General features: G+C 40.4%; 1 protein-coding gene and 1 long non-coding RNA gene across 2 annotated transcripts; both read right to left on the bottom strand.

Annotated features, from left to right (window-relative positions):
* Positions 1–472: 472 nt before the first annotated feature.
* Positions 473–4,657, bottom strand: LOC131520837 (low affinity immunoglobulin gamma Fc region receptor II-like). Its single transcript, XM_058745346.1, has 8 exons — positions 4,636–4,657; positions 4,472–4,533; positions 4,369–4,399; positions 3,991–4,272; positions 3,567–3,830; positions 3,371–3,484; positions 2,991–3,044; positions 473–837 (listed from the first exon to the last, which is right to left on the bottom strand). Exons 1-7 carry the CDS (start codon positions 4,655–4,657, stop codon positions 3,013–3,015), a joined length of 807 nt encoding a protein of 268 aa, XP_058601329.1. The 3' UTR covers positions 473–837; positions 2,991–3,012.
* Positions 4,658–7,892: 3,235 nt separating this feature from the next.
* On the bottom strand, positions 7,893–10,401 carry LOC131554169 (uncharacterized). The gene is made up of 4 exons (XR_009274353.1): positions 10,311–10,401; positions 8,429–8,562; positions 8,196–8,251; positions 7,893–8,028 (listed from the first exon to the last, which is right to left on the bottom strand). It is a non-coding gene; the product is annotated as an uncharacterized LOC131554169 (long non-coding RNA).
* Positions 10,402–15,924: the final 5,523 nt, after the last annotated feature.

Genomic DNA, 15,924 nt, shown 5'->3' with positions numbered 1-15,924 from the left:
AAATGAACCACTTTTCAACACATCTGGCTGGAAAGCTTCAAAGCTTCATCTCGCTGGCACTAACACAGGATAGTCAGTCCAAAGGGTAGCAAACAAAGCAGAAAACTAAGACAAAACCAGGAAACAACTTTCCCACATCACTTTTGCTTTCATAAATCTGTAACTTTATTACAGTGTTCATTCAATTGCTTTGGACAATAAAAATCATTATATTAGCCACTTATCATTAACCTCAGACCATTGTCTAAAAGATTTCTCAAAACTATTAACACTATTCTTGTGTTTCACTGTTCACTGTTTCACTTGTGTTTCAACTCTGAACACATATTCAGCTTTTAACACCATCACAATGTCACCACAACCGGCAGTTCTCACCGTGTGAACACTAGCGTGCAACATTTGTACATAGCAGTCAGAACCACAGTGTGTGTAAAAATAACCATGAGTGAATTCATGTGCTGTGGGTAAAAAAAAAAAAAGGTCAATGACTCGCAGAAGCGGCTGCCAAATAAAAACAATAAAATTAAGGACAAATTGTCACAGAATCACACTGAAAACTTTGTAAAAGATGATCCATCAAAGATCAGCTTTAATAATAATAATAATACAAACAACAATAATCCACACAAAGCAAGGAGATCCAGGATCCAGCAAAAACACAGAAGACCAGCGTGACAAAACAATACTTCAGCAACAAAGATAAGAGAACACGGTGTATTATATGCAGAGCTAAATGAGTAAATTACAAACAGCAGAAGGCAATGAAAGTCCACGAGCAATAAACAATGATCCAGGAGGAGTGCCCTCTGGTGGCTGTCATGAGCACTCCAGGAGATGCTGAGACAAAAAAATATATATCATAATTTACATCCTAATTTTTCTTAAACGGTTTAGAAAAAAGCGTTGTCACTTTACAGATATTTTCTGGATAATTATTGTGAAACATTATCTGTAAAATGTAAATCTACATTAACTAGCAATGTAACTATCACTATGGCAAGCCGTTTTAACTTTTATTCATTCTCAGGATATGACTTCTTGATATCAACAATTCAATTTTCACTAGTTAAAATGCTAATTGTTGATATCAAGAATTAAATTGTTGATATCAAGAATAAACATTTTACTAGTAAGAACTGAATTGTTGATATCAGAAATACATTTTCAGATATCAGAAATGAACATTGTCACTAGTGACAATTAAATTGTTGATATCAAGAATAAACATTTTTACTAGTAAGAATTGTATTTCTGATATGTGAAATTGGAATTTCAACTAGTAAGAAGTTAATTCTTGATATCAACAATTTAATTCTTGATATCAACAATTTAATTCTTGATATCAACAATTGTATTTTCACTAGTTAAAATGCTAATTGTTGATATCAAGAATTAAATTGTTGATATCAAGAATTAATGACAGATATCAACAATTTAATTCTTGATATCAACAATTGTATTTTCACTAGTTAAAATGACAGCAGTTGTCGACTTCATAGGTCAAGGACAAGGCACTTAATTACTGTACATGTTCAGATCTAAAAAAAATAATATATATTAAAAAAACAATGTATATAATTATTTATATTCCTATTCTCTGACTAGTATGTTTATAATTTCTTCTTATTAACATTAATTCTGATATTTTGAGAGTCAAAATGTCAAGTTGACAACAACAATAGAATGAAAGAAAAGCCTATTACTTTTTAATTATAATAACATTTATAAAATGTTTCTTTTGTCAGGTAAATCAAATCCATAAAATGCAACAAACGTGCAAACAATATCATGAAGATTCCCATGATTATTTTTCAGGATCAATAAGTCTCTTAAAATATTGTATCAGATAATTTGGCCTTTTATAACAAGGTAAGAGTTTATGACTGACATATTATAATGTGGTTCGACTCCCAAAACACAATTATATTTATGAACTGATAATTCATGGCATTTCTAAAAAAACACTTGTTACCTTGAAAACATTTTGAAAATGATTAAGATGTATACGCTCATGTGTTTTCAAGGTGTAAGGAAAATGTGAAAATGTGTCATTTTTATTTTATTTTTAATCTGGTGGTTACACCACATGACACATTTAGATTAAAATTTTGATGTTCAAACGTTGATGAGAACACTCATTGTTGCATAATTCATACCTGTTTTATTGGAGACCCAGATGATGGTCTCTGTTGATATGTGACTGGAGTTTCCCACTGCGAGTGTCAGCGGTATTTGCCACTGGAAGCTGAAATGAGACAAATAGAGAAATAGCAGCTTCTTTTTGATCTCAGGGTTTAAATGTCACTGCCACAGATCGTACTGTATGACGCATAATCTCACACATATGGACTCCACGACTTAATGGGATTGTGGGATATATTTGTCTCAGCACCTGCAGGCAAAGTGACAAAATCAGAAATATCAGATGATTGTGAAGCTGAAAGAATGCCCAGCAGTGTCAAAGCTCAAAGAAATCAGCTTTCATTTTTCCCAGAGTGCTTTGCTATCTCTCTATCACACACACACACATGTTTGTTTTAGTGGTTTACGGGGACTCTCCATAGGCGTAATGGTTTTTATACTGTACAAACTGTATGTGCTATTGCCCTAAACCAACCCTACACCTAAACCTACCCCTTACAGGAGACTGTCTGCATTTTTAGATTTGAAAAAAAAACAAAAACACAATTTAGTATGTTTTTTAAGCCTTTTGATTTACGGGGACATAGTCAGTGTCCTCATAAACCACCTTCAAATTGTAATACCTCTGTCATACCCATGTCATTATACAAATGTTGTCCCTGTAAACCACAAAAACCAGTACACACACACACACACACACACACACACACACAGTAAAGTGAATTATTCCTGCATTTACATATAGTTGTCACTCCAAAAACATGACTTTTACAGTAAGCATATTTACTCTGTCTGAGCTTGTGAATGAGATACTGAGAGATTTCAGGATGAAGCTGAAGTTTTCTCACCGTTGCAACAGATTAATCATTATCAGACCGAAGTTTCCTCTTCAACAGATGCAACTGTTAAATACACACAGAAACAGTCTTCTCAGCATTTACTTATGAGTATATGTTTTTTTCTCTCTCTACATTTATTGCTTTTCTGACAAGCCATCATTTTTTGACTAAATAAATGTAAATAAAATTGAACTAGAAAAAGACAGATGCCAAAATGCATGGCTGTGTTTGTAATATATGCATATATGAGGGAATATGAATATATATTTGTACAGACAAAGATATGCTACAGGACAGATTCAATTCAATACATGATGTGTATAGCGATTTTCACAATAAGCCCAATGAGCAAAGAAATGACTTTAAATAATAAATCAGTCATGTTTTACCTCTCATTCTGCAGCATCTGTAAATCAGCACGACTGTCACTAGCAGATATGGACAAGCTGCCAGTACAGAACTGAGTATGTTGAGGACAGACATCTGAGATTCTGAATCAAACACTGAAAAAGAGACACACAAGCACTTTATCGTGCACTACATATGAATGAGGGCATATGAAGAAATAAATCAGCTCACACATACAGCAGTGTTCATTTGAGACACGTCTGACTGAGATCCAGCTCTTGGGTGACGCTCCTCTCTCTGGGTGTTTGCAGGAGTAGAAACCCTCATGTGACTTTGAGACAGTAGTGATGTTCATCTCTGTAGTTTGATTCTGGATGAGTGATCCATCTTTATAGAAATCAGCTCTGAGGTTTGGAGCGGTTGTGTGTCGATATAAACAGCGTAGAGTCAGATGATCTCCTTCAGTCACAGGATGAACAGGACTCTCCAGAATCACACCAGCTACAGAAACAGAGCAAACATGCACTGACTGCAGAATTATATAAACAATATGATAACGTTGCATGTGTTTGTCCACTGATGCTTATTGCACTTGTTTAATCAACCTGCTTCATGCATTGGTTGTAAACGCCAGCAAATAAACAGAGATACACAGACTCACAGTGTACAGTGATATTAACAGGATGATGTTTCTGTCCAGATTCAGACTGACACCAGTACACTCCAGTGTGTGATGCATTGGTGGGTCTGATTGTACATGTAGATCCTGTTTGTGATCCTCGACGTAATGAAGAACAATCTTCCAGCCGTCCACTGTCTGTGTATCTTCTCACTCTCCATCCAGTAGAGTTGCTCTGGTCCTCACAGCTCAGAGAGAGAGAGACAGATGTGAAGTGTTGAGTTCTGCTGGGACTGACGATCAGAGAGACTGGAGGAGAAACACCTGAGACCACAATTACAGCCGCAGAGTGTCAGATTTGAGCTTGGAAACTCTCTGTATTTAATATGAACCAGTAGTTTAAGTTCTGTTTGAACTCACCAGTGACCCACAGCTGCTGTGTGTTGCTGTGCTGTGTTTATAGACTGATTTCTCTCTCTGCTCTGCACACATAAACTCCTGTGTGATTTACAGCAGAACTGACAGTGTATTTTCCTCCTGCTCCTCTGCTGCTGTCTGAGAGCAGATTATACTGATGCCTGTTCTCTGTAAAACCAGACAATGTATTCAATGTGGTATTCTGGATGTGAATAAAATCAGTTAATTAATGTGTTTTAAATTACTTCACACTCATCCTGAACAATATACCTGTTATAACAGTCATAGTCATCTAGCAATGCTATAGTCTGTGTGTCATTTGGGTACAAACCCTTTTTCATCTCAAGTCGGTGATTAAAGGAAGTGTGTATGACACTGATGTCCCATGCACTAATTTCCACAGTGGAGCATGTTAATAAACTGTGACTCTTATGTGTAAGGCTTAAACATTGCCTTCCTTGCTTTGTAATACTAAATGAAACAAATACATTCATAACATATCTGTGTAATATGCAATTAGTTGTGTATTTTTTAATATATAAAACAGGTGGCACAGGTTCTCCTATATAAGTATAATAATATCAGTTATTATACTTCACACCTATGGGCAGTAAGCAGAATGAACATTATCTTTGTTACACACAAAGCAGGACAAAATTACTCGATTACAGGAAAATTAAAAAATGCTAACCATGGATAACATTGATGATGTGGAAAAGAACTGGAAGTGAAAAATGCTTACTGATGCTCCAGAAGGAAACACGATACATTAAGGGGGTAAAAACTTTTAAACAGAATGAAGGTGTACATTTTTCTTATTTTGCCTAAATATTTTTTTCATTTAGTACTGCCCTTCAGAAGCTACAGAAGATACTTCCCAGACAGCAAGCAGTGTCGGCCCAGATCCGGCCCACATGTGGCCCGCATCTGGCCCGCATTGATTTCACGTGGGCCAGATGTGGGCCGGATCTGGGCCAACACTATGTTGCTGTCTGGGTTACATGTTTCCCACAATGGTTCAAAGTTTTCACCCCCTTAATACATTATTTTTTTCTTCTGGAGCATCAGTGAGCGTTTAAACCTTCTGTAATAGTTGCATATGAGTCCCTCAGTTGTCCTCTGTATGATTTTGAGATCCATCTTTTCACACTGTCACTGCTGGAAAGTGTTCAAATACACAAAAATGTTGGAAAAGCACAGCATTTGTGGGAGCTGAAGGATTTTCTGAAGAACAGCAGACAGTTTAACTGTTCAGAACAAACAAGGGACTCATGAACCACTATCACTAAACAAAAACACACAGCTGTGGATCATTCAGGGAACAACACAGTATTAAGAATCAAGTGGATGTAAACAACGGGGTCATTTTTATAAATTCAACTTTTTTTCTCTTGTGGACAATATGTAAATATCTTATCCCTCTTATTTTGGTAAAATAATTAACATTTTGCAGATTCTGCAAGGTGTATGTAAACTTCTGACCTTATGTGTGTATTTGTGTATATATGTACTGTATGTATGTGTGTGTGTATAATATATTTAATATTAATATTTTAATATTAAAAAGATATTTAATCTTTTTTTTTTTTTAGAGACAACGAAAATGGGGGAACTGTCTTTAAGCTGTGGAGTCAGATGGAGGGCTCGCATTTACCTCAAAAAGGCATTGCAGAAGACTCGAACAACTAGAACCAACTCAAGCACACAACGGTGACACACATTTGTAAGACCTTTCCCTGTGATATAAAATTTCCCTGTGGTAATTATTCAGATTCTTCTCATTCTCATTGTGTAGCACTGTTTTAAGCTTAGTCAATATTATGTACAGTAAGCACTAGAAGTAGAGACATGTACTACTTGGGGTAGTTTTAAATTAACTTTAATTTTGCTTTTGATGCAAAAATTATCAAAAGAAAAGATGTAGTGTAGTAAAAGATGTTTTGTGTAGTAATTCAATTGTTTTAATATGAATATTGTTTTAGTAGTGTTCAGGACAGTAATTGTCTGTACATCTAAATCAGTTCTTTAAACTTTTTGTTGTCTAAGACCTTGATATTATACCTTAAGGGAAAAAGAAAGATATTTAATTATGTATTATGTACCCAGACAGCAGGGTGTCGGCCCAGATCCGGCCCACATGTGGCCCGTGTGAAATCCATGCGGGCCAGTTGTGGGCCGGATCTGGGCTGACACTCCTTGCTGTCTGGGTAAGATGCTTGTAATCATTGCTTTTAAAGGTATTTATCATTTCTACTTAAATAGTCATTATCTACATGTATGATTTGTATTATCTGGGAACTGTACAAATACTGTGGCATATGGACATTACTCTTTTATTTGTAACTTTTAAATGCAATACTCTTTTTAAATGCATTTTCTGTAAAGCTGCATTGGAATATGTATTGTGAAAAGCACTGTACAAATAAACAAATTGTGTTTGAATTCTAGATATGTATACAACTTATTTGTGTGTGTGTATGAAGGCCTATATATATATATATATATATATATATATATATATATATATATATATATATATATATATATATATATATATATATTACACAAAATGAGCTGGCCCAGATCCGGCATGGTACTGGACCAGATCCTGCCCACATTTGGGCCAAATCACCATAAAGGAATCCGCATCTGGTCTGGAGCTGGCCCAGTTCCCGTTGTGCCAAAAGACACCGGCCCAAGTCCGTTATGCGGATCTGGGCCAGAACGTCCGATGGGTCTGGACCAGATCTGGCCCAAATGATTTTTGCTATCTGGGTTACATCACTGCTTATTGGCTAATTCTCTCAGATTGATTTCACTTCAGAAAAGTATCATATGGAGATTTCAAATACAGACTACATGACATGATTTGATCATAGTAATTCTTCTGGCATGAGTAGATCAAACAGAATCTGAACACTATATCTGGTGATGGTATTTTAATTAGCTTGGAGAGCAGTATGGAAGTATGCAGCTTCAGAGGATGTGAAACAAACACTTTATGTAGAAAACTAATGAGACAGTTTTGGAATCTCATCCAAAATAATGTCTCGGCTGACATGTGATCAGACCTGAGATGAATGTTAATACCAAGTCTGAATAAGTGTTCAACTCTTGCAACACTTAGACTTCCATACAGATCTGTCAGTCATGATGAAATCTTCTGAAATCCCAAGAAGATGAAGATCCATTTTCAATGCTCTCTCCTGCAACTTTAGGTATAAGCGCCCTGTCTGTTCTTTGACATTTATGAAACAATCTTCTGTTATTATAAAGCTCTTTTGGGGGAAATTAGGTTTTAGAAATTCAAGATTCATCCACTCAGTGTCATTCATAAATGCAACTTATTATTAAAAAGTACTTTTTTTAATGAAAATAAATAATTTAAATGTAGGTTCACTTTTGTAAAAGTGGAAAAAATTAAACCTTTTAAAACCATAATGGTTGTTATAATGGAATAACAAAATAAATTGGCACGTTTAGTCAGTAAACTTTAAATATATGTAGATTTAATTGCTTAATTTTGACCATAGTGAAGTTCATAGAGATACATTGTTTCATTTTGTAATCTGTTTGATGTGTTTTTTTTGCTGAAAATCCAGACTTGGTCTCAACAGGATTTTATACTGCAAGAGTTTTCCTCACTGGTAGGTGAACGAGCCCCTGAAATAATGTGACAGTTACAGTGACAATAAAAAGCAGCACACAAATAAAGCTGAATTAGAATGAATAGTCCAGCGGGTCTCTGTGGGGGTGTGAAGGACATTAAATGCATCTGTAGAGCAGGTTTCAGGCTCTGAATGACTCTGTGTGTAACAAACTTAACCCACCTCGCCAGGTTGAAGACGTCATCAATCAGACCGGCCCTGTTGCCCACAGAGATGATCTGCCGGTGGAGAGCAAGCAGAGACATTTATAATGCAGCAGGAACCATGCAGGAGAGACAGGAGTGAAGAGGAGAATGAGGAAAAGGAAGGATCGTGACAGAAAAGTGGAAAGAAGACTCAAAGGAAATACTCAAAAAGGAAAGATGATGGACTGACAGAGGTGGAAGAAAGTCTACCGTTGGATTGGTCTTCAGCTGTTGAATGAGAAGTCTCCAGTTGTGAAGGTCGTAGTTCACTCTGAAGTAGCCCGTTTGATTGATGTTGCCCAGCAACCACGTCTCGCCATCCATGTGACCCACTCTGTGCGTCTCTATAAATACACGAGTAAAAACAGAGCATGAAACAAACGTTTAATGACACTTCTGACAGCTCACTGTAGCTCGACTCAAATGCATATAAGCAGAAACACATGGCGCTAAATGACATCTAGACATTTACAGACAGATGTGAATATCATTAGATAACAGACAGTAAAGAAACAAAATGTATTTCTAATGAAATATTACAGAAAATTAAACAAGCTGCTCACTGTGGTTCATATGGACTGATATATTCTGCCTGACAGTGCACTCACAAAGCTTTTTATTCATATCAGTGTTTAAAAATTTCAGCGCATTTATCATCTTTGGAATGAACTCATAAAAGCAGTCCTGCATGAAAATATACATGAAGAGAGACAATGCATTCAGCATTTCGTAATGCACAACATCTGTAATCTAATGTGTTTGCCACATTCTCATCTTGTAATATTCCAGCCAGACCTTGTGCTTTTTCATGGATAACAAACGCACTGGTTAAGTGCTTTCGAGCGCTCATGGACTCAATGCATTTGAAGTGTTTCGTGATCCAGGGAGCATCCAAGCATCAGCGGCCAGATTGCAAGAGTCGGGCGGTGAGTTAATGCATATAAATGGGGTCTCTATGTTACAGTCTCTGTTTCTCTGTCTGAGCTGCTGTGGATCTGCATTGTAGCCCTGATGAGGGCTGATTTTAAAGGAAGGTGAGCTGAAAATGGAGGCTGTTAAATGGTCTCACAATCAGAGGAACTCTTGAGCTCTGAGTCACACGGATCACTCGCAGACCAAATTCAATTCCAGCTCTTGGAATTTGACTCGCTGTGGCTCCATCCGAAGAAAATCCACCTCTTTCTCCCAATGGAGGGGAAAGGAATGGAACAGAATTTAATTTAATGATGGTGGACGTGGAGCTGCTGCATGAATGTGCGACTCAGAGATGAATAGCATTTTGAATGTGTTGTAAAAGGACATTTACATAAAAGCACTCTTGAGAGCTGATTTAGTCGAATTTAATGAGGAAATCCAATTAAATTTGTACTTTTATCTATGTTTTTATGTGTCGCTGGCTAATATGACAGCAGTTGTCGACTTCATAGGTCAAGGACAAGGCACTTAATTACTGTACATGTTCAGATCTAAAAAAAAATAATATATATTAAAAAAAAACAATGTATATAATTATTTATATTCCTATTCTCTGACTAGTATGTTTATAATTTCTTCTTATTAACATTAATTCTGATATTTTTGAGAGTCAAAAATGTCAAGTTGACAGCAACAATAGAATGAAAGAAAAGCCTATTACTTTTTAATTATAATAACATTTATAAAATGTTTCTTTTGTCAGGTAAATCAAATCCATAAAATGCAACAAACGTGCAAACAATATCATGAAGATTCCCATGATTATTTTTCAGGATCAATAAGTCTCTTAAAATATTGTATCAGATAATTTGGCCTTTTTATAACAAGGTAAGAGTTTATGACTGACATATTATAATGTGGTTCGACTCCCAAAACACAATTATATTTATGAACTGATAATTCATGGCATTTCTAAAAAAACACTTGTTACCTTGAAAACATTTTGAAAATGATTAAGATGTATACGCTCATGTGTTTTCAAGGTGTAAGGAAAATGTGAAAATGTGTCATTTTTTATTTATTTTTTTAATCTGGTGGTTACACCACATGACACATTTAGATTAAAATTTTGATGTTCAAACGTTGATGAGAACACTCATTGTTGCATAATTCATACCTGTTTTATTGGAGACCCAGATGATGGTCTCTGTTGATATGTGACTGGAGTTTCCCACTGCGAGTGTCAGCGGTATTTGCCACTGGAAGCTGAAATGAGACAAATAGAGAAATAGCAGCTTCTTTTTGATCTCAGGGTTTAAATGTCACTGCCACAGATCGTACTGTATGACGCGCATAATCTCACACATATGGACTCCCACGACTTAATGGGATTGTGGGATATATTTGTCTCAGCACCTGCAGGCAAAGTGACAAAATCAGAAATATCAGATGATTGTGAAGCTGAAAGAATGCCCAGCAGTGTCAAAGCTCAAAGAAATCAGCTTTCATTTTTCCCAGAGTGCTTTGCTATCTCTCTATCACACACACAGCTGTGTATCACTCGTCACCCGATCGCTGTCATGTTCTGTGTCGCCACTTCATTTTGACGTCGATTCATCTGTGAGTGTGTGCTTTCATGTGTTAGTGTGTGTATGAACATCCCTAGGTATGAGTGCACATCCAGTAAAAGCCTGTCTGACAGCTGCCACAATGGATGGCCGCCCCTCTTAAAGCTGTCAAAATGGCTGACACACAGGTGGACGTGGTCTGCTGTCTGCCAGCGTAAATTACCCCAGACTGACCAACAGCAATAAATACTCTAACATTAACAGATCTAATGCAAGACCGAATCATTTAGACAAGCTCCAAACAACATATTTTAACTTTACTTTAACTATTTTTCTCCTTCCTTAACAAAGCTATTTCACTGACTGAGAAAAGTTTTTATAGGTAGGGAACAACAGGGATAAAGGTGCACCAGGGTAAGAATATGTACGTATGAACACATAACAATGTATTCATTGAATAAAAGTAAACTATTTTATGCATCAAAATAAACACAATATGGTACCACCTTTGTTGAAGTGATTGTAATAAACAAGTATTGATATTATGCAAAACATATTACTTTAGTTAAAGTATTTGTATCAGTAATACTGGGGGCCTTTTCGTCGCATGCTGGTGAGCCTTTACCCCCAGCAGTGAAAAGCACATTTCCCTTAAGGTGTGCCATTATAGCCCCATTTTACTTTATTCAGTGCCTGATAAGAAATGATAGAATAACATATAATGGCGTTTTCATTCTTAATCATGAAAATAAGTTAATTAATGTGTTTTAAATTACATATCACATCATATTAACAAAGCTAAACTGTTTAAAACAACACATCTTTCTTTGTTTTCAGTTTGCCTTTGGTTAGCAAGTTGACAGTTCAGTTTACTCTCTTGGCTTAACACTACATGCCTTCGGTTAGCAACCTTGCTTACTTAGCATACTGCTAACTGTTAAAGAAAGCATTGTTCATTAGCTAAATAAATAAGACATTGTGATAAGCAATGTTTTATCTTGAAGCAAAATGCTTAAAAATACTCTGAACGTCCCGGGTTACTTGACTGTAACCCTGTTCCCCAAAAAAGCTGGAACGAGATGCTGCGCTGAAAGCGCTATGGGAAAACATTCTTTGTTCGACCGGTTGTGAAGCACGTGTGTCAAACACGCCAAGAATTGGCTTAAATAACCTCAGTTGGTGACGTCATGATCACATGCACCTGCGAGGTTATAAATAGCCATGACACGGAAACATCCTCAGGTTATACCTTTGTCTGAAAGGACGTCCAGGCACGACTACAGTGCGGCATTGAGGCGCAGCATCTCGTTCCCGCTTTTTCGGGGAACAGGGTTACAGTCAAGTAACCCGGGACGTTTCCCTATCAAAAGCTACTCTCGATGCTGCGCAGAAAGCGCTATGGGAACGAGAATACCAATGCTGCCGCACTGGAAGTGTCCCAACGTTGTGTAGTGTGTGCACACAAACATGAAAGAGGTCTCAGACATGACTCTGGGATGTCGAATCAAGGACATGCGAGCCCGGAGTAACATGAACATACAAACTATAGAATCTAACAAATGTGTGCGGAGAGGACCAACCTGCCGCATCACAAACTTGCTGCAAGGGGACACCTCTTGCCAAAGCCATTGAAGATGCAATCCCCCTGGTTGAATGGACCCTTACACCTAGAGGCAAAGCTTGACCACGCGCCTCATAGGCTAGGGCAATAGCATCCCTCACCCAATGTGACATAGTCTGTCGAGTGGCAGCCGCCCACCGGTTGCGGCCTCCAAAATATACAAAAAGCTGCTCCGACTTACGCCACTGGCTAGTGCGGTGGACGTAAATCTGGAGAGCACGTACTGGACACAGTAAGTGAAGTTTCTCCTGCTCCGGTGTCGTGAACAACGGAGGGCAGAAGGCTTCGAGAACGACCGGATTTATGGTCGAGAATGGAACCTTCGGAAGATAACTAGGGTGAGGATGCAAAATAGCTTTGACCAGCCCAGGGGCAAAATCTAGGCAGGATGGCGAGACTGACAGAGCCTGCAAATCCCCAATTCTCTTCAGAGAAGTAATAGCTGTTAGAAAAACCATCTTTAGGGTCAGAAACCTGACAGGCGCTGACTCTAGTGGTTCGAAAGGGGTGTCCACTAAGCCCTCAAGCACACTATAGCTAGGTCCCATGAAGGAACTGTCGCTCTAGCTGGCGGCCTCAACCGCTTAGCTCCTCGAATGAAGCAGGCAACTAGAGGGTGTTTCCCCACCGAAACCCCATCAATCAGAGCATGGCAAGCCGAGATGGCGGCCACGTAAGTTCTGAGAGTATTAGGACATGTACCTGAGGACAGTTTCTCTTGCAGAAACTCCAGTACTGAAACAATCTGGCAGTGAACTGGATCTGCATGGTGTGTCGTACACCAACTTTCGAAAACACGCCGTTTGACGGCATAAGTTCTTCTAGTGGAGGGAGCCCTAGCACTCAGAATAGTCTCTATTATATCGGCTGGAAGGCCAGCATGTCTCAGTTGGTCCCCCTCAGGGGCCAGACATGAAGGTTCCAGAGCTCGGGCCAGGGATGAAATATTGTCCCCTGTGCCTGAGAGAGAAGGTCCCTCCTCACCGGAATCGCCCACGGCGAGCCGTCGAGGAGAGATATTAGATCTGAGAACCATATTGTGGTCGGCCAACAGGGCGCTGTCAGTAAGAGGACGAGACCCCTGTTGACGAACCTTGGCCAGGACTCCTGGGAGCAGAGCGACGGGGGGAAATGCGTAAAGACGCAGTCTGGGCCACACATGGGCCATCGCGTCCAGACCCAGGGGAGCTGGATGAGTCAGAGAGAAGTAGAGGGGACATTGTGCTGTCTCCTGTGAAGCAAAGAGGTCCACCTCTGCTTCGTAAAATCTTTCCCAGATTTGACTGACTACTTCGGGGTGGAGTTTCCATTCCCCGTGAATCACAGCTTGTCTGGACAGCAAGTCTGCTCCCACATTCATATGCCCGGGAATGTAAATTGCCCTGAGGGACAGGAACTTGTCCTGTGCCCAAAGCAGAACCTGGTGCGCTAGCTCGTTCAAGCGGCGTAAACACAGTCCATGTTGTGTTGTCCACCCGCACTAGGACATGGTAGCCTCTTAACTGCTGGAGGAAGTATTTCAGGGCCAGAAATACAGCCTTCATTTCGAGGCAATTGATGTGCCATTTGAGAAGATGACCTCTCCAGATCCCTTGGGCTGGACGGCCATCTAAGACCGCTCCCCAGCCCGTGAGGGATGCGTCTGTCGTTAGCATCTTGCGACGACAACACGGACCTAGAGTGGGACCCAAAGTCAGAAACCGAGGTCTGAACCACATAGAAAGGGTACGAAGCCCCTGGCGCGTAACCCTTATTTGCCTCTGGGGATTGGCCCTTGGATGAAATCCCCTGGCTCTGAGCCACAACTGAAACGATCTCATGTGCAGGAGACCCAAGGGTATCACCGTGGATGCAGCTGCCATGAGACCTAGAACCCTCTGAAGGTAATGAACAGTAATCTTCTGGCCTAGCTTGATGTTCTTTAGGGCGTTTAGAATGGATTCGACGCGTGCAGGAGACAGCTGTGCCCGCATCGTGATCGAATCCCATACGACCCCCAAATACATTGTCCTCTGAGCAGGAGAGAGAACGCTTTTCTTGGTGTTGAGTCTCAACCCCAGAGATTCGAGATGAGCTAGGACGACATCCCGATGTCGAAGCGCTAGCTCCTGAGACTGAGCCAGAATCAGCCAGTCGTCTATGTAGTTTAAAATGCGGATGCCCTGGAGTCGTAGAGGAGCCAGAGCTGCATCCATGCATTTGGTGTAAGTGCGGGGTGACAAGGCTAGGCCGAACGGAAGAACCCGATACTGGTAGGCTTCGTCCCCGAAAGCGAACCTCAGGAACTTCCTGTGTTGTGGCAAAATTTCTATATGAAAATAAGCGTCCTTTAGATCGATTGTCACAAACCAATCCTCCGATTGGATGTGAGAAACAATCATCTTAATTGTAAGCATTTTGAACTTGTATGTTCTGAGGTAGCGGTTCAACCCGCGAAGATCTAAAATCGGACGCAACCCCCCATCTTTCTTGGGAACAAGAAAATACCGGCTGTAATAGCCTGACTGTCTGTCTGGCAGGGGAACATGTTCTATGGCCCCTTTGACCAGCAGAGTTTGCAACTCCTGTGTCAACAAATGCGCTCGTTCCGGTTTCACGGAAGTGGAGACCACGCCGTTGAAACGCGGAGGCCGATACGCAAACTGAATCCTGTAGCCTTTCTCTACAGTCCTTTCTACCCACGGAGAGATATTTGGCAGTAGCTTCCACGCTGCCAGCTTCTCTGAAAGGGGCACTAATTTTGACACTTCGCTTTGATGGGGGGATGTTAGATGTCTGGTGTCCTGAAACTTGGCAGGAGGCAACCGAACAGCTAACATTTCGCTGGAGACCGCCAGTCCCCGAAACACCAGTGCTGGCGGAGATTGTACAGCGGCCCCCTGAGGGTGCCAGGAAGGAGCCTCTACTCTCTGTTGGAATTGTACGCGCCACACTCTCCTTCTGGGCTTCTCGCCTCAGAAGAACCGGACCTGGATGGGACTGGGTGGCCGACAGTCCCAACGCTTGAGCATGGCGGGGGAGGAACCTCACAAACGCTGCTTCGTAGCGCTTCGCCTCCCGAAACCTAGTGGCGACCGTGTTGACAGCCGCGCCAAATAGGCCGGAAGGCGAGACGGGGCATCAAGAAGGAAAGATCGATCCCTCTCCTTGATGCCCGTGAGGTTAAGCCACAGATGTCTCTCCGTGGAAACCATGGCAGCCATAGGCCACGGGCCGTCTGCTTGGTTGCATGGAGAGACAAATCTGTGGCCCGGCGAAGCTCTGAAAACGCCTCCTCATCGATGGTGTCGATGTTTGACAAGTCTTTGAGCAGGTCAGCCTGGTACGCCTGCAGAACCGCCATGGTGTGCAGGGCAGCACCAGCCTGACCCGCTGCCTGAAAAGCTTTCCCTACCAGCAAGGATGTCATTCCACAAGGCTTGGTGGGGAGCATAGGCTTTTTCAGGGAAGATGAAGTCCCAGGGGAGAGATAGCCCGCAAGCGTCTCTTCCACCTGGGGCATCACGCTGTAGCCCCGTGCCTTTGCATCCACGATAGTCGAATAAATCGACGTCGATGGTACGAAGACACGGGACGAATAGGGCTTACTCCATGAACGAACC

The sequence above is a fragment of the Onychostoma macrolepis genome, chromosome 15 (genome assembly GCF_012432095.1).
Source record: "Onychostoma macrolepis isolate SWU-2019 chromosome 15, ASM1243209v1, whole genome shotgun sequence".
Taxonomy (NCBI): domain Eukaryota; kingdom Metazoa; phylum Chordata; class Actinopteri; order Cypriniformes; family Cyprinidae; genus Onychostoma; species Onychostoma macrolepis.
Note: the sequence above shows the minus strand (reverse complement) of the source record. Positions and strands in the feature narration are given on the sequence as shown.

Excerpts from the sequence above, each read along its gene's own strand:
- LOC131520837 (XM_058745346.1), bottom strand. The coding sequence starts at position 4,657 with ATGACTATGACTGTTATAACAG. Across the intron at positions 4,400-4,471 it reads GAGCAGGAGGAAAATACACT|CACAGCAACACACAGCAGCT; the intron begins GTCAGTTCTGCT and ends CTATAAACACAG. Across the intron at positions 3,831-3,990 it reads TGTTAATATCACTGTACACT|CTGGTGTGATTCTGGAGAGT; the intron begins GTGAGTCTGTGT and ends CTGTTTCTGTAG.